This window comes from Papio anubis, chromosome 4 (assembly GCF_008728515.1).
Source record: "Papio anubis isolate 15944 chromosome 4, Panubis1.0, whole genome shotgun sequence".
NCBI classification, from domain to species: Eukaryota; Metazoa; Chordata; class Mammalia; order Primates; family Cercopithecidae; genus Papio; species Papio anubis.
The window spans coordinates 57,062,189-57,081,046 of record NC_044979.1 but is presented as its reverse complement, the minus strand read 5'-3'; the positions used below and the strand labels follow the sequence as shown (position 1 = coordinate 57,081,046).

At 39.7% G+C, this 18,858-nt stretch overlaps 1 protein-coding gene across 10 annotated transcripts in view; it reads left to right on the top strand.

Annotated features, from left to right (window-relative positions):
* The window catches only part of LOC101024293 (membrane-associated guanylate kinase, WW and PDZ domain-containing protein 2), a 1,445,327-nt gene that overhangs the window by 1,264,560 nt on the left and 161,909 nt on the right, over window positions 1-18,858 (top strand). For all 10 annotated transcript variants that reach the window (XM_031665959.1, XM_031665957.1, XM_031665955.1 and 7 more), the window contains one exon: window positions 18,719-18,750. In XM_031665959.1, coding sequence (XP_031521819.1) covers window positions 18,719-18,750 — 32 coding nt within the window. The remainder of the gene's footprint in view (window positions 1-18,718; window positions 18,751-18,858) is intronic.

The window sequence follows — 18,858 nt, the reverse complement described above, 5'->3', positions numbered from 1 at the left end:
CAGTGGGAAGCCCTCTTATGTACATCTGCAAAGGCAGAATCCATTGGCTGGAAGGTCCCCTATGGTTCCAACATGCCACAGGCTCGGAATACATACATCACGACTCAAGCAAGGCACACTGCTGACAGCCCAGGAGAACTTCCTTCATTCCGTCATCTATGCAATAGAGCAATAAAATATTCTTGAAAACTTCAGAGTTGTAGAGGGCTCTCAACCTAAGCATATCTGGCTCCCTCAGTGCCATGCATCTGTGTCTCTTCTCTTTCCAATCCTAGTTCTGCCCATGTGGGACATCAGAGGGTCTCTAACTTTCTTTCCTAAGTAAAATAGCAGCTTGAAATGATGCCCCTCATAGTGATGCATCTAAGCAAATACACAGGAGATTATGATGTGCCAAGAACCTCATTCTCTGCCACTACAGCCCACAGGCTACCAAGTGGTCACTACTGCTGGCCTCTTCTGTTCCATTGGATAGAAAACCAGCAAGCAACATCCAAATAAATATTACAGGTCTTTGTGCTGACCTGAAAGATTTCAGGACAAGATCATGGCAAGTAACTAGTCTGCTAATTGCATAATGCCCTGCCATCTTGCTATGGCAAATTGGTGTGGGAAAAGAACTCTAGACCTGGAGTCAGAGAGGGTGTGGGCGAAATCTTAGTTCTGCCATCTCCCTGTTGCATGCCTGGGACGCCATCAGAACTCTACTTCCTTCTGTGAGATATGTGTAGTCATCCCTTTCCTGCCTCCTTCACACAGATTTCATAAAGAATGTGACAATATATCCAAAACTGCCATTTCAATGACAAACTGCTACATGAGAGATACGCCACAGAGAAATAAAAATTGAGTAATGGTAAAAATGCACTTTGATGTTTCCTTTCATGCAACAAGTATTTATTGAGCACCTGCTCTACACTAGGTACTGTGCTAGGAACTGGAGAATGAATACAAACACGTAAGATCCCTGCCCTCAGGAAATTAAACCCGTAGGGGAGAGAAAAGTTATCCCAGAAACTTGCACCTTAACTCCAATTGTAAGAGATGTGAAAACTTTGCCCCAGGGAGGTTAATATAAGCGGTTGTTAAAGGTTGAATTGTGTTCCCACCCTCAAATTTATGTATTGAAGTTTACCCCCAGTACCTCAGAATGTGAACTTGTATGACATAGGGCCATTCCAGAGGTCATTAATTAAAACGGGGTCATACTGGAGTAGAGTGAGCCACAAGGACCAATAGAACTTGTGTCCTTATTAAAAAGGAGAACATTGGAGATGCCATCCCCTGTGTGCATGTCTGTGAAGATGAAGGCAGAGATCTGAGTGATGCAGCAGAAGCCAAGGAATGCCAAAGATTTCCAGCCAACTCCAGAAGCCAAGAGTGAGGACTGAACAGATCTTTCCCTGGCAACCCTTAGCAGGAACCAACCCTACCAACACCTTGATCTCAGACTTCTAGCCCCAAGAAGTGTAATATAGCAAACTTCTATTATTTAGACCCAAAGTGGGGAAATACCTTTACCAGTTAGTGGTGTCAACCATGGAAATGGGAAGTAGCATTGATGTTTATGCAGCTATAAGAGCCTCTATCGGGTTTGGTTTAGAGAAGTCTGGGTAGTTACCTCTGAAGTGACCCTGGAGCAAACCAAGATCTAAAGGAGAAGCAGGAGTTAGCTGGGTCAGTAGGGCAGAGAAGCAGGCTCAATGACCTTGTGGTAAGAGGGAGACTGGAGAGTCTGAAAGAAGGTCCCTCTGGCTGGAGGTGAGAAAGCAAAGCAAGTAGGAGCTGAGCACCAGAGTGCAGTGAGGCTAGACAAATGGACGGGGAACAGATTAGGATCCTATAAAGGATTTTCACTTTGTTCTTACAAGCATGGGGAAGCCATTTACAAGGCTTTAAGTAGATGAGTGACATCATCAGATTTATTCTTTGAAAAGATTGTTGTGACTACAGTGTCAAGAGCAGATGGATGAAGGTACGAGCAGGTGGCAGGTAGGCTGGCTGCAAAAGGCCAGGCAGGACCTGCCAGTGAATTACTCAGATGCAGCACGGGACATGAGAATTGGGGACTATTTAGAAAATAACCACAGGACCTGAAATCAACTTGAATTGCTAGGGCACAGTTTGTTATTGAAATATATTTTATATTGTACTTATTCTTGGACTCAGATAACAGTTCAAATATGTCCCAGGGTGAATGGTAATATTTCCTTAAAACATGATGACAGATTATGCTTGCCTCAGCATTGATGCTAGGACTAAATATTGGCACACTTACATTTTCTCCACCTTGATCTCGTCATACTTTCAGTTCATACTATGACTATTTCATTTTTTATGTATCAGTGGGAAAGAGATTAGCATGTTTACCAGAAAAATTGTACCAAAATGACAAAGCTGATGCCTATTTAACGGCTGTACCTCGGAAGTCTACCCCAGTCTTACAACAATTGGAGAATTCTCCCATTAACCAAAGACACTTTACAGGCTGTGCATTTTCAAAGGCCAAATCTGTGGAAGATTTTATTTCATTAGAGATATGTTCACTCATTACTAAAAACTAACCTCCACTTTAAAACAGAGTGGCAAAACAGGGCCCACTTGCCACCCCGTTTTCCTCCAGTCCCATGGCTGGGGTTGCTAATCAATAAAGACGGTTTCCTGCTGAGGCCATTCAGAATCCTCGGCACAGCACTCCAGGCGCCAGTTGACAGGACTCATTTGCCATCTCCATTTTAATGCTATGTAAGTCCCTTGTTCCCAAAAAATAATCACTCTAAGTGCATAGTTACATTTTCCTCCTACCACAGGTATGGTTTGCCTGTTTTCATCAACAGCATCTACAACAGATGGTGTTGATGTCTTACTCATATCCTCTCAGCTGACCCAAGTCCACAGATGACTGTGGATGCTTCTAGCAAGCTGATAGTTCTGCCTCAAGCACCAGCCTCTTATTCTCTACTGAAGAACTTTCTGTGGCACCACAGGTGCTTCCTCAGCCTTAAAGCAGGCACAACCGAGAATGCAGGAGAGTTAACACCGTAGGAGAACAATCCTTATTCCCCCATGTTCTCGTGGTTTTTCAGAAGATCCACGATGAGACTAAGCCCCAGCTGCTCAACGCAATAATCTACTCATTATCGTTTCCCTTCCCTGAATCACTTTCCCCATTCTTTGTTTTATGCTTCCTAGAGTCACCCAAGTCCTCCTCTCAGGGTCTGCTTTTGTGAGAACCCAAACTAAAATGACATCCATGATCATCTTTTGTCTTCATGTGATATAAAACACTGACTCACCAGTAGTCAGTAAGGTTCCTCCTGGTTATCCATGGACTGTGGTGCAAGCTGTGACTCTCTGCTCCACAGCAGAACCATTAGAATCATCTTTTCTTCTACCTGGGAAGTTCTACAGAGAACCTGGGGATACGAAAAATAAACAGGGAGAAAGAGAAAGAAGTCAATTGCACCAAGAATTCCCACTGTAAAGCAAACAAGTTTGTTCTTAATCCCTATTTCTTGCTATTGTAGTTAAGAGAAAATACATTGCAGGGGTAATCCTCTGATGATTTTTGTGCTTTTTCTCCACCAGCAGTAACAAATACTGTTAATCAGGGAAGTCATAGCCTTAAGGGAAGATTGATTTCAAGCCTTAGCTGGTTAGTCAAAACCAGAAATAGACATCAGTTCTATCTATATTCCAGACCTTAGTTTTAAAAAGTAAAAGATCTAGGTATGTAGACCAAAGTAGAGATAGAAATAAATTGCTCTTAACATTAATAGATTATGCTAAGAAATCTTAATGACTTAATCTTAATCAGGCCAGAGTCTCATATGCTTTTTCCCAACATCCCACTAAAGTGCCAAGACATCAAAAAGAGAGTACCAGGGATTCACAGATTCTAGAAATTATTGATTGATTTTTAAATGGAGGATGGCACCTATAACAAAATAGGTATTTAAAAAGGAATGTTTAGCCTTAAAGATTAGAAGAAAGAGCATGACACTGAAAAAGATTTACTACAGAAAACAAGAAACTCAGAAAACATACTTGGGATCCTCAGATGCTAGAAGATATAATATTTAAAAAGGAGAAATGGGCACAGCAGCTCAAAATGCAAAGACCACACAAAGTAATGCCTGATAAAGAAGGCTGAAATAGACAAATCTGTGGGCTTGGAATTACCTGAGCAGGTGAAAACATTCATTAACATCAGTAAGAACTAGACCTGATGCTGCAAAAAGTTAATGATGCAGAGGTCACCACGAGGAGGTCTCCAATTATGGAGCAGTAGGTCTCAAGTTTTATTCCAACTCAACAGCAGTCACATACACATCACCCTGCCAGTAATTCTGGTTTGGATTGGGTGTTTCAAATAGGAGACCAAACCTAGGCTGGGGAGGTTGCGGCAGTAGTATGCCAGAGTTACCAGAGGAAGGGAAAGAAGTGTTAGAAGGGAAACCTTAGATTAAATTTGATAGAGTTTGAGCACAGAATGATTCATGAATCAGGCAGCCCTCAAACCAGAATAGGTTCATAGACACCCCAACACTGTCACATGATCGACAAAGATTTATGGACAGAAGGAAAGTAACCTACAAAAATGGAATTGCGGTACAGCTCAGATTGGTTACAGCTCAACATTTGCCTGATTTGAACACAATTCGAACAGTTGGCTGCCTTTGCCCAAAACTCTGATTGGCACAAGAGCAGGTTATGGTCTGTTTACACATCCAGTTAGATTAGTAGTTCACTATGTACAGAGAAACCCTTAGGCTGTATTTAAAATATGTAAGGAGGCAGCTTTAGGCTAAACTTAACAGAAGTGTGAACCAAGAGCTTTGACTCCTCCTCTCTTGGAGGAGAGGAAGAAACATGTCTCTCTTTTGATAAATATTGATCTTAGGGAGTCAAAGGACAAAGTAATGAAGGACTCTGATAAGAGTCAAGATCACATCTGCAAATAATAGCATATCCTTTGATCAGGACATCTGGAATGTGCGTTAGTCACCTGGGGACCCTGTCAAGATGCAGATCTGATTCAATATAAGTCTTAGGTCTGAGATTCCTAACAAACTCCCAGGTGACGCTGATGCTGCAGGTCTCAAACTACATCTTGAGTAGAAAGACTTCAGAGAAATCCTGAAGCAAATGCTCTTGCTATAGTCCAGGAAGAACTGATGAAAACAAATTAATACCTAGGCATATTCTAGTAATTTGTAAAGCACTAGAAAGCATTTTAAAATACAATTTTTCCAGGAGGAAAATGGAAGGTGACTTACCAATAAAAATTGAGCAGATCCAGGCTTCTCCTTGCATCACTATCAGAGGACAATAGAAAAGTCTCGACTGGGTGTGGTGGCTCATGCTGTAATCCCAACATTTTAGGAGGCCAAGGCAGGGGATCGCTTGAGCTCAGGTGTTTGAGACCAGTGTGGGCAACATGGTGAAACCCCATCTACTAAAAATACAAAAAATTCGCCGGGTATGGCAGTACGTGCCTGTAATCCCACCGGCTACTTGGGAGGCCGAGGCGCGAGAATCATCTGAGCCCGGCAAGTCAAGGCTGCAGTAAGCAGTTGTGATCTGGTTTCATTTGAAACTAGAAATCATATGGAAGTGCTTAGGAAAGATGCCAGCTATATGAATTCGCTACTGCTACCATAATACATTCCTTACAAACTTAGTGGCTTAAAACAATACAAACTGACCTTACGGTACTACGTAGGTCAGAAATCCAGCACAGATCTCACTGGGCTAAAATCAAAATGTCAGCACAACTGCATTCTTTTCTGTAGTTGTTAGAAGAGAATCCACTTCCGGAGGCCTCCAGCACCCCATAGCTGGTGGCACCCTTCCCCTATCTTCAGGGCAGCGGCAGCAAGTCAGAGCCTCTTCCCGCTGCCATCTCTCTCTAGCTGCAGCCAGGAACATTTCCTCACTTGGAAGGACTCGTGTAGTAGGTTGGGCCCACCTGTATAATCAAAGCTACTCTTCGCATCTGAAGGCCTTTAGCCTTAATCACATCTGCAAATTCTCTTTTGCCTTGTAAAGTAGCCCACGCGCAGGTTTTGAGGATGAGCGTGTGAATACCTTTGCAGGGGCCACTGTTCTGCCTATCACACCAAACAATATTTGAGAGAATATATTAAGAGAGGAATCAAAATTCAAAATCCCCAAATAGATAAGTACTGGTATAAAAAGAACCATGGCAAGCACCAAAACTAGTTAAGTTGGGTAAATGTAAGTAATCATTGTATAAATAGTTACAGGAAAATGCAAAGTTAGAAGCAATTCATAAGAAAATAATGGTGGCATAATCATTGAAGCTGAAGGAACAGTCTATACTAGAGCACGGAGACTGGAGTGAGGTTAAACCCTCTCACCTAACCAGGATCAGGAGGAACTGGAAAACTCCAGGGGGATGAAAACAGTGATTGAAAAAGATAAAGCAAATCAAGTTGTAGTCCATACAGCACAAGGCAGCTTAAAAGCATTTAAAAGTAAGCTTAAAAGAACAAAAAGTGGAAAACAGTGAAGGAAAAATAACATGCATCTGTTGTGGCAATAAATTGTTGAACACCTTGCTGAAAAACAGACCTCTGTTCTGTAGAAATAGAATTGGAAATCCATCAAAAGCATTAAATGGAACAAACGCTCCACTTTATATTGATAGAATATAAAGTGTGTTACTATTATTTAGTTCTCATTAAAATAGTTTGTTATTATCTTGACTTTGTTCCAGAAAAAGAATCTGAGCCTCCAAGAGGTTAGGGGACTCAATCACAGTCATGCATCTGTGAGCCACAAAGCAAATCCAGGGTCTCCCTCACAGCCCAAGCTGTGCCCACCCGTGTATGTGAGACCACATAGCTAGTGATAGGTGGAGCCGGGACTAGAACCCAAGTCAGTTTTACCCCAAATTCTGTATGCATAACTCTTACTCCACCACTTCAGAAATTGTGTTCCTGTTTCTATCTTTGCCTCATAACCAGGACCCCTAAGATTCCCATTGATTTTGCCAGTCTCTGCCACTGTGAGTGAATTCTCCTATCTAGTCCCATCCTCTCCCCATGGGGCAGATCCTGGGGTTCACCCACTGAGAGATCTGCTCCAGCCTCTTAATAAGGATTCAGGTGCCTCCTCTCCCAATTAAGGTGAATGTCTCCCCTGGTGCTCTAGATCACATCTCTCTCATCTCATGAATTGATTTCGCCAGTTAGCCTCTTTCCTCCTGAATCTTCACACTGTCTCTGCTCAGATTCCTTCTCATCTGGATGTTAGCATGCTTATCCCACTGAAAAGAAATCTCTTTATGGAGGACTTTATTCCCCTGTAGCCACTATGACACTGCTTCTTCAACCCTATAACCATTTTTCAGTCCCAATTCCTCACCTTCCGTTTATTCAGACCCACTGCAATCTGATTTCTGCCTTTGTCTTAGCAATTGGACTGCTTCCACTGAGGTCACCAGTGACCCTCCTATCTGACAAACCAATAAAAAGTCTTGTATTGTGAATATTTACATCTACTACTTCTTGAAGCTTTCTTTCTACTTGGTTCTCTGTTACTTTTCAAACACTTCACTCATTCTATAAACCCAAGGATTTCACTTTTCATGCAACACAATTTTGCTGCATTATTTGAAGTTTTACCTGACATATATCTCTGAGCACCACACAGTAGAGCCAATTACTATGGAACTTACACACCTAAACCCAAACTCATTTTGGTGCCAACTTCAAAATGTAGTTCAAACTACATTTGAACCCATACTCCCAAAGGCACCTCAAACTTATTTTGCCCATAATCTAACTCATGATACTCCACTCAAAGAAGCCTCTTTTTTTATCTCAGCCAATAACACCATCATCCACACAAGTTCCCAAGCTGGAAGTCATCATAGATTTCATCTTCTCCTTTATAGCACTTCTTCATCCCCAGCAAATCTCCGGGACTCATCAGTTCTCCGGAGTATCTTTTGACTATGTCTCTGTATCCTACCCTCCTCACCCTTCACTACCATTACTGAGCCATTCAATTAGGTCTATTGAAGTATCCACTGTGTGCCACGTATTTGCTAAGTACTGGGGATACATGATGAAAAAATAGGTATAATATCTCCACTAATGGAATGTATGCTGTAATGGGGGATATGGACATTAATAATTATAAAATTATGACATTAATAAATATGATCTAATAAATATAATTACAAATAGTACCATATAAGGGAAAACTGCAGGATACAATGAAAAAGTATAATAAGGAAACTTGATTAACAATGAAAGGTCAGGGACATCTCTGAGAAAGTGATACTTAAGCTGACACATAAAAAAGGGTCAGAGATAACTATGTGAAGAGTAAGAAAGAGTGGACAAATGAAGGAGTTCGTGCAAAGGCCCTGTGGTTAAAAACACCTGGATTAAGGAACTTCAACAATTGAAGAGTAGTGATGCATGCACTGGCCAGGGAATCGGTAGGAGCCAATTTCTTCAGAGCCTTGTAGGTTTTGCATTTCATCCCAAGTGTCACAGGAATTCACAGAAGGATTTTCAAGCATGATCAAATTCAATGACATCGTCAAATTTGCTGTTGTTTCAGCTCAAGCAAGAGAAAATAGGGCATGAATTACATGGTGGCCATGGAGGTAAATAGAAGTAGATTTGAAATAAACTTCAGAGATAGAAAAGAGAGAAATTTGGCGGTAAGGAAGGAAAGGAAAGTGTTAAGAACGACTTTCAGGCCAGGCGCGGTGGCTCATGTCTGTAATCCCAGCACTTTGGGAGGCCGAGGTGGGCGGATCATGAGGTCAGGAGATCAAGACCATCCTGGCCAACATGGTGAAACCCCGTTTCTACTAAAAATACAAATATTAGCTAGGCATGGTGGCACGTGCCTGTAGTCCCAGATACTTGGGAGGCTGAGGCAGGAGAACTGCTTGAACCCGGGAGTTGGAGGTTGCAGTGAGCTGAGATCGTGCCACTGCACTCCAGCCTGGTGACAGAGCAAGACTCCATCTCAAAAAAAAAAAAAAAAAAGACTTTCAGGTTCCTGTCTTAAAAACTCAGAGGGCAGGTGAAATTTCCCAAAATAAGGAACACTAAAGAGTGAAGAGTGGATTTGGGAGGAAAGATAAAAGATTACATTTCTGTATTGAATTTATGATGCTTATAAGACACCAACAACTCAATAAAGATTTATTTAGTGTTGGTGTAAAATACCAAACAGACATGTAATCCATCTTAAATTACTTTAAAATCTTTCTAGATGGATTTCTCAAAAACAAAAAAATAATCAATGCTGTACATTCACCGTTTTTTAAAAAATGTCAGAACTAGAGTTTTCCATTTGCAAGTATTGATAGCCTTCCACATTTTCTTTGCCAATTTTTTACAGTGTACCATAAACCTAGAGCAGGTTTCTCTCTTTATTCCTCTTATCTTGTTCAGAATGTAAATAAAAAGCCCTTTGTAGTTGTTAATATTTTCTTCAAGACTCACCTCACTCTGAGTTTTAGCCTTCCTAGCACAATTCTTCCTCTTCCAGTCCATTCCTTTATTCCTGTTTAAGGCTTTTCATCTTGCCTGCTTTATTTTGAACCTATCCTTTATGTAGCTGAGTTTATCAGAAGACAATATGTGCAGATTTATCCTTTTCGATAGTCATTGGGATTACTTGAAATGGTTGGATTGCTCTCCATAAGGAACAAAGCCAGGGGAGAAATGGCTGTTTGAAAACAATTTTACAGTGTTTCTAAGAAAAACGCTTTTATTTAAAAGATACAGAAAGGATCATTTTTAAAGCATTGCAGAGAAAGCCTCAGCTCCCCATATTAAAAAAAAAAAAAAAAACAGAAACACTTTGGGAGGCGGAGGCAGGTGGATCACGAGGTCAGGAGTTCAAGACCAGCCTGGACAAGATGGTGAAACCCCGTCTCTACTAAAAACACAAAAATTAGCCAGGCATGGTGGCGGGCAACCTGTAATCCCAGCTACTTGGGAGGCTGAGGCAGAGAATTGCTTGAACCTGGGAGGCGGAGGTTACAGTGAACCAAGATCAGGCCACTGCACTCCAGCCTGGGTAATAGAGTGAGACTCTGTCTTAATAAAACAAAAAATAACAACAACCACCAAAAAAACCAGATTCTTCAGGTCAAAGATGGCAGCCATGTGAAATTTTCTTTGCAAATTGAAGGCATTGCTTGGCTAACACATAGTGACACGATGTTTGAGTACTGGCAGCAGTGTGTCTTCCGCACTTGCTAAGGGACAGATATTTTCTTAGCCTAGGTCAGTTTCATTAGGAAAAATTGCCCTTTTACCCACTTCAAGCAGCTTAAACAAATTATCTCAAAGAACTGCAGGGCTTAACCCATTTAATGAATTTTAATAAGGAATACATGAATTAGCCAAACACCAGAAAAAAAAAAGTGAATAATATTGAACTAGTTCTGATGGAAATTAGCTCATGACTCTGCTGGCTTACATTTACCAAAGGCTGAATTTTTGATGGAAAGCTTAGGTCTGTTTTCCAGGCTCTGGGAGAATGGGAGGATGTTTAAAGATTAATTTTATTAGTGGTATTTTCTCCAACAAATTAACCCTAAATGGAGATTATAAAAGCCATGGGGCTTTTTTTCCTCTTTGGGAAACTTTAAAAAACAGTTTCTTGTATTGAAAGGGTTTCTCACAATCCCTGAAATATTTTCAGAAATGTAGTGAGAATGTGAATTCCGTTTATTCCCTACAGTCCTTCATAAGAAAGGATAACTTAAGAAGTAGAAAGGTCTGTGTGGGTGTTCATGTGAATTCCTGTCTTCCAGCAGGGCATCATAGGGACTGTGAAAAAAAAAATTCTCTCCATTTATTACTTTCTCTTTTTTCTCTCTTACACATGTGATATGTGCACAGTTTTGTTCTCTCTTTTCACTTTTTTCTTTTATTGCTTGAAAAAAATTTTAATTGTGGTAAAATACACATAACATGAAACTTATCTTACATCTCAGTGTACAGCTCAACAATGTCAAGTGTATTCAAATTATTTTGTCTCCTTTTCTTAAGTAAAACAGAACACACAGCTTTTAATAACCAAGGGCATGGAAATCAGTAGTGAAACATATCTTTGTTTAAAAGTCATTCCTACTCCTCTTTTGCTGCTTAAAAAAAGAGAACTAGAAAGTGTTTCCCCAGAATCTCCATCATTTTTAGTAACTGCAGAATCCCCTATGAAATACATGATGTTGTAACAGTAATCTTCAAAAGCAGAATCATATGTTCTAGCAAGTATTTGAGCTAAAGGAGAAACTATTTCACATTCTGCAAATGGGAGTTCAGTGTGTTAACTGGAATGCAGAGGGATGTTGAAAGGCTTAGTTCTGTTTGGGAAAATTCCTGAAAATCTTGAAAAGTTGTCTTGGTGGCCAGGCACGGTGGCTCACACCTGTAATCCCAGCACTTTGGGAGGCCGAGTCAGGTGGATCATGAGATCAGGAGTTCGAGACCAGGCTGGCCAATATGGTGAAACCCCCGTCTCTACTGAAAAATACAAAAATTAGCTGGGCATGGTGATGTGCACCTGTAGTCCCAGCTACTTGGGAGGCTGAGGCAGGAGAATTGCTGGAACCCAGGAGGCGGAGTTTGCAGTGACCCGAGATCACACCTCTGCACTCCAGCCTGGGCGACAGAGTGAGACTCCATCTCCAAAAAAAAAAAAGGAAAAAGAAAAGTTGTCTTGGCGTTATTCCAAATTGACAATATCATGATGAATTACAGTTGCTCTTCATTGTATTTTGAACTCTTATTTGAATTGGGATGATTTTAAGAAAGTTCATCATCTTTTTGCCCTGTGAAAATAAATAATAATAAAACTCTTACACACAAATGCACACCCAGATAGGAGATCTCCACTTCAGATCTGCTGTAAAGACATTGATGTTCTTTCATTTTGGTTATCATGTGTCAGGAGAAGTAAGTTCTGAAAAGAGCCACTCTGTAATTTGCATCAAGCAATTTGAAAATGGCCTTTTGTGCCACTAGCATTGGCCACGGCATCCTGTATCGCATGAGGTGACCTCAGTCCAGGATCCCAATGAGAAGGCAGTCAGCACAATACAATGATCTGTATAGCAAATGCAGTGTTCTAAGGTTTCTCAAAATCAAGATTCCTGACAATAAAGAAAATAGTAAATATTTTCAGGGTTTTTTTTTCAAATGAAATAAATATTACCTACAGTAGATGTTACTATTGTGTTTTTATTTTAAAATGGTTACCAGGGACATATATAAATTGTTCCCTACATAGGATGACCAGATTTAGCAAATAAAAGTATAAAATTCCTAATTAAATTGAATTTCAGATAAACAATGAGTAATTTTTAGTATGAATAGGTTCCAGAAGTATCAAATAATTTTTAATAACAGTATGTCCCATGTAGTATATGTCTCATGCTATATATGGAACATGCTTATACCCCAAAAATTATTCATTGTTTTCTCTGAAATTCGAATTTGACTGGGTATATATTTTATCTGGCAACCATATTTCTGCAGTTCATTAAAAATTGTATTTAGGGCTATCGGGGGAACCTGCACCCAATATTTCAACGTAGATTTTTTCTATTTTCCCTAAGTGTTGGCCAGTCTGAGAAATAAAGAGAAAGAGTACAAAGAGGAATTTTACAGCTGGGCCTCCGGGGGTGACATCACATTTTGGTAGGTCTGTGATGTCCCACCTGAGCCACAAAACTACTAAGTTTTTATTAAGGACTTCAAAAGGGGAGGGGATGTATGAACAGGGAGGAGGTCACAAAGATCACATGCTTCTGAGGCCAATAAAGATCACAAGGCAAAGGGCAAAATTAGAATTACTGATTAGGGTCTATGTTTAGCTGTGCATGTATTATCTTGATAAACATCTTAAACAACAGAAAACAGGGTTCAAGAGCAGAGAAACGGTCTGACCTTAATTTCACCAGGGTGGGGTTTTTCCCCACCCTAGAGAGCCTGAGGGTAACTGCAGGAGACCAGGGCGTATTTCAGTCCTTATCTCAACCGCATAAGACAGACACTCCCAGAGCGGCCGTTTATAGACCTCCCCCCAGGAATGCATTCCTTCCCCAGGGTATTAATTATTAATATTCCTTGCTGGGAAAAGAATTCAGTGATATCTCTCCTAATTACACATCCGTTTATAGGCTCTCTGCAAGAAGAAAAATATAGCTGTATTCTGCCTGACCCTGCAGGCAGTCAGACATTTGGTTGTCTTCCCTTGTTCCCTAAAATCGCCGTTATTCTGTTCGTTTTCAAGGTGCACTGATTTCATATTGTGCAAACACACGTTTACTATCAATTTGTAGAATAGTGGTCCTGAGGTGACATACAATCTCAGCTAACAAAGATAACAGGATTAAGAGATTAAAGACAGGCATAAGAAATTATAAAACTGTTAATTTGGGGAACCGATAAATGTCCGTGACATCTTCACAGTTTATGTTTAGAGATTACAGTAAAGATAGGCATAAGAAATTATAAAAGTATTAATGTGGGGAACTGATAAATGTCCATGAAATCTTCACAATTTATGTTCCTCTGCCATGGCTCCAGCCAGTCCCTCCGTTTGGGGTCCCTGGCTTCCCGCAACATCTCTCCCTTTCTTTTTATATAAATGTGCCATGGCGACGAAGGCTTGTTCATTCTCTCGATTTTGATTCAGGATACTTTGGCTGCTCTGGCACACTAAAAACAAGTCAATTAAACAGAGAAACATAATTCCAAAATTTACCATAGTGGAGCCCCCAGTAGACTTAATCCAAGTCGTGGGGTTTAGTCCAGAAAGACTTCCTGCCACCTGATCTAATGCCTCAGGTCCAGGAACAATGGATAAATGAGCTTGAGAGGCTTCAAAAATTTGTTTCTTTAGTTTGGTTTTGTCCAAGGATAAATTATCTTTCCTACCCAGAAGGTGTCCTTTGACCATTTCCCATGAATGATCAGTCTCATTGTAGGAATATGGTGTGATACAGAAATCAGAAGTATTCCAATTGCACTGCATTTGCATGCAATGTTCGAGATTCATAAGCCAATCCCCAAGCCAAATAACAGACTGTCTTAAATCATTAATGTGATTAGCCAATTTCTCTGCTGCGGCTCCAGCCAGTCCCTCCGTTCGGGGTCTCTGACTTCCCACAACATAGGGCCAGGCGCAGTGGCTCACATCTGTAATCCCAGCACTTTGGGAGGCTGAGGTGGGCAGATCACTTTAGGCCAGGAGTTTGAGACCAGCCTCATCATCATGGGAAATGCCATCTCTACTAAAAATACAAAAATTAGCGGGGCATGGTGGCAGGTGCCTTGGTCCCAGCTACTTGGGAGGCTGAGGTGGGAGGATCGCTTTAGCCTGGGAGGCAGAGGTTGCAGTGGGCTAAGATCACACGATTGCACTTCAGCCTGGGGTGACCAAGTGGAACCCTGTCTCAAGAAAAAAAATTGTATCTAGTTGACATGTAGATTCAATTTACATTTCAATAATGAAATCAGTGTTGTCTTTTTTCTTCTGTCATTTTCAAGTACCAGGATTTCCTGCCTAAACAATCTGCAATGTGTGTCTGTTTCTCTGCCCATCTCACTGTGCTCTTAGATGCAGAGTTACAAATATATTCTAGTTTTATTTCTGGTTCCAAAGAAGACAGATTTTACAGGTGTAATTCAGTTTTGTGTTTTGTATTAAAATGCATCTATTTAAAAAATAAATTTTAAAAATGCATCGCATCTAGTTTCGATATTAGCTACAGCTAAATTTTTCCATTTATTCTGTTTTTTGTTTTATGTTCTTATCCATATTTCATATAACTTATAACTGTATCTTGAGCTCTTTTGCTTTTGTCATAAGACTGAAGCTCAAATAAATACATTTGCATTTGTACACACACAAATGCACACTCAAACACACAACAAGTGGCTCAAGATAAAAGTCAATTAATGATCAGTATGAAAAACATGAGTCAGGTCATTATAAAAAAAATTTTAATCCTACCAGAGAATTCTAATATACAGCTTTCTATAGAAGTAGGGGAAATAAAGGCCAGAAACTAAAACAAACTATTACTATTACTACTATTTTAAAGAATATGGCTCTTTTTCTATAAACTTGGTTTTGTAATGGACTACCTCAACTCAGAAAGGCTGAAGAAGAAAAGGTTGTCTGTATCTCTGTTCCTGTTTTTCTATGAAGATGGATGATGAGGTACCCCAAAATTAATATTCTCAGATGAACCAAGCCTAGAAAAATGCTTAGACTTGAGAAAGGCTAGGATGCCAAGTGAGGTATAGTAGTTTCTGGGGGATGAGAGGAATAGTGTCCCTATGATCTGTGAGGCAAACAGCAAAGGCAAAATTTAGCAAGTAGTTTTTAAATAATCATGCCCAATAGAGATTATTCCATTCACATAGTGTGGAGATTCAACACACAATACACGTATATGCAAAACTTCCTAGATCACAGAAGTCTTGTCTTGCTTTTGTGATCTATGCCCTACCAGAATAATTTCAGAAATAAGCTCAATATAATAACCAGCATGTCTCTTCAAGGATTTGAAAGTTTTGATTTGGTTTTTAGTGTTTTTTTTTTTTTTTGAGACGGAGTCTTGCTCTGTCGCCCAGGCTGGAGCGCAGTGGCGCGATCTCCACTCACTGCAAGCTCCGCTTCCTGGGTTCACACCATTCTCCTGCCTCAGCCTCCCGTGTAGCTGGGACTACAGGCGCCCGCCACCGCACCCGGCTCATTTTTTTTTTAATGTATTTTTAGTAGAGACAGGGTTTCACTGTGTTAGCCAGGATGGTCTCGATCTCCTGACCTCGTGATCCACCCGTCTCGGCCTCCCAAAGTGCTGGGATTACAGGCGTGAGCCACCGCACCCGGCCTTTAGTGCTTTTTAATTTTAATTGAAATAGATTAGATTTCCTAGAGGGGCCATCCCCACAAAAACATACAAGACATTTATAGCAGTTTGACCCACAACTTCCCATGAAGTTGAGCAGAAAGTTGGAGTTTAATCACATAGAAAATTTGACCTTCTCTCTTCATCAGGACCAAATTGAGTATATCCAAAATAAATGTTTTTCATTCATCTTAATTTAAATGTTTGTAGCATGATTAATAATTTGACAAATAAACAAAAATAGCTTTTTTTTTTAGGAAATTATTCTGATGCTCTCTCTTACCACATGAAATTCCTTACTCTGCAGCAAGCAACTTCTTTTTAACAATGATTCAGAAAGGGCTACTATTGCTTCAGAGACTGAAGCTTCTGCAGTACAACTCAACATTAGAAATATTCCAGAAACTGCCATCACGTGAGCAGTAAAGGAGCCCTGGGTTGCACCAATGGTCTGAGGTCAGACTGAATGAATCAGCCTTAGAAGAATGAGGAGCCCAAGTACCCATGATGAAGGGCAGTCAAATTAAACACCCTCTCTCCTTGTCTCTTCTCCGCCAGGCTCCTGCTTACACCATTTTAGTTCTGACGCCATAACTCCTGAGAGGGTAGATGATTATACATTTTCCATAGGAGGGAAAATCATCTTTTAAGATAACATCTCATGTGGAGATGAGAGCACCATTAAGAGGAACTATTTTCAATACCTCTGTATCAAAGTCTAAGAATCCCAGCACCTGTCAAATGTGTAATAGCAAATACTCAAAGGCTGTTTGGGCATTGCAGGAAGAAGGTGACGACACAAAGAAAGTACAGGAAATAATTGAATATTTTGACTTTGTGAAAATATATAAACGACGTATTTTCTCAAAAGTACTATTGCTGGCAATTCCATAAAACAGCAAACAAATTTTATACTTCACTGAAGACAATGGTCAATCAGCCAATAGGTTAAAATTTGTTTCACTTTTAAACCCATGGTCGAATTGTTTTCATTGGTATTTTACAGAATGAGTCAAGGAGATAAATGTATTTATTTATCTGTAATTTTTACTGTCAACTCTTTCCAAAAAGGATGCAATTAAATCCTTATAAACCATACAGTGAACATAGTTTTTTTATTAATTGGAAAGAGAAATAGTGAACAGCGTATGTAAGACAGAAAGAGAGCTAATTTTACCAAGCTTCTTGGGTAAGATGGTTATTACCCCTAAACATTAAACTTAACTCTAGGTTCTAAGGAAAGCTTAGAAACATGATGGATTATATAGTTTAACTTTTGTGTTTTTTTTTTGAGACAGAGTCTCACTCTGTTGCCCAGGCTGGAGTGCAGTGGTAGGATCTTGGCTGACTGCAACCTCTGCCTCCTGAATTCCAGCAATTCTCCTGCCTCAGCCTCCCAAGTAGCTGGGATTACAGGTGCCTGCCTCCACGCCGGGCTAATTTTTATATTTTTAGCAGAGACAGGGTTTCACCATGTTGGCCAGGCTGGTCTCAAACTCCTGACCTCGGGTGATCCGCCTGCCTTGGCCTCCCAAAGTGCTATAATTACAGGCGTGAGCCACTGCACCCAGCTCAGTTTAACTCTTTTCATAAAATTAATCATCACTTATTCACAACAATGCATTGTGGTCCAATTACTATTTTTGCCATGCTGAGTTGGATTCCTTAATGTGTGTAGATAATTATGTATCCCGATTTCTACAGATATTTCCTACAAACGGAAAGAGGAATAGTTGTCAACTATGCCCATTTTGAACAAGTCTGTTTTAAAGATGAAAACATAGTATGTGGCATGTTTTCAATATTCATTTTTATTAGGGATTTTATCAGAAACTACCTGATATTAACTTAAGTGAAAATTGTTGAAAGAAGGAAGATACATGAAAAGATATGATTTTGTTCTATGTGCTCGATTAAGTTTTGGATTGTTAGGACCAGCATGTGGCAGTGCCCTCTCCCTCTATTTTAAGCTTGTTTTTATCACCTTTAAAAAATTGATTTCATATGCTAAAATCATAATTTTTAAAAAGGGAATTAATCTATCATTTACTTTTAATTATCTTAATCATTTGAATCACAACAGGGTCACTCAAATCATTATATTTTGTGATAATAGAAAGAGATGAATACATTGGGTAAAAAAGGCTTCCATGATACATGGTTCATTCAATTAACAAACATTTTGAGCTCTTCACACAAAATATTTGCTAGTACTGGGGCACAAAGATAGAAATCTGCCCCATCTCAGTGGAGAAACACTCACAAAAATTTATAGTGGAACCCAATTCATAATGTAGGTATATACATTATTTTTAAATTTAGGAATAATGAAAGCTTATTAATTGATTTTTAACCACATAAAGCAGGTAAATAAAACAATCATTTCTTATACTAAGCGAAGATATTTACCTTTGAAATCAGAATGTATATCAATATCCTCTCTCTCTCCCCTACTAAGGCTGTGCAATAGAAATCCCTAAGGGTGACTGAGTTTTGAACCTTGTCAAGCCCTGACCATTTGACATATGTTCACTTGCCTTCTCTGTGCCTTAGTATCTTCAGCTGCCCAATAAGGAATGTTCTTAGAATCATTCGTACAATTCCAATGAAATTATTTGATTTTGAGCTCCTTGAAGAAAATGATACAGTCAGGCAGAAGTTTGTTATTGTTATTGTTGGCTATTAACTAATTTAAAATCAATTACAATTATCTTAATATCATGCCACCCGTAAGTGGCAGTGGGCAATATTTTCAAAGTTCAAATATTGTTTTCTTTATTACAGGTTTCTTTTCTCCATGGAAAACTCCAAAGCCTGTAAGTTGGAATTATTATGCTTCTTTCTTTATTTCTACTTACTATTGCAATTTCATTAAATAAAAGTTGAATTTGGTGACCTCAAAATCTCTTTCAACTCTAGAAGTC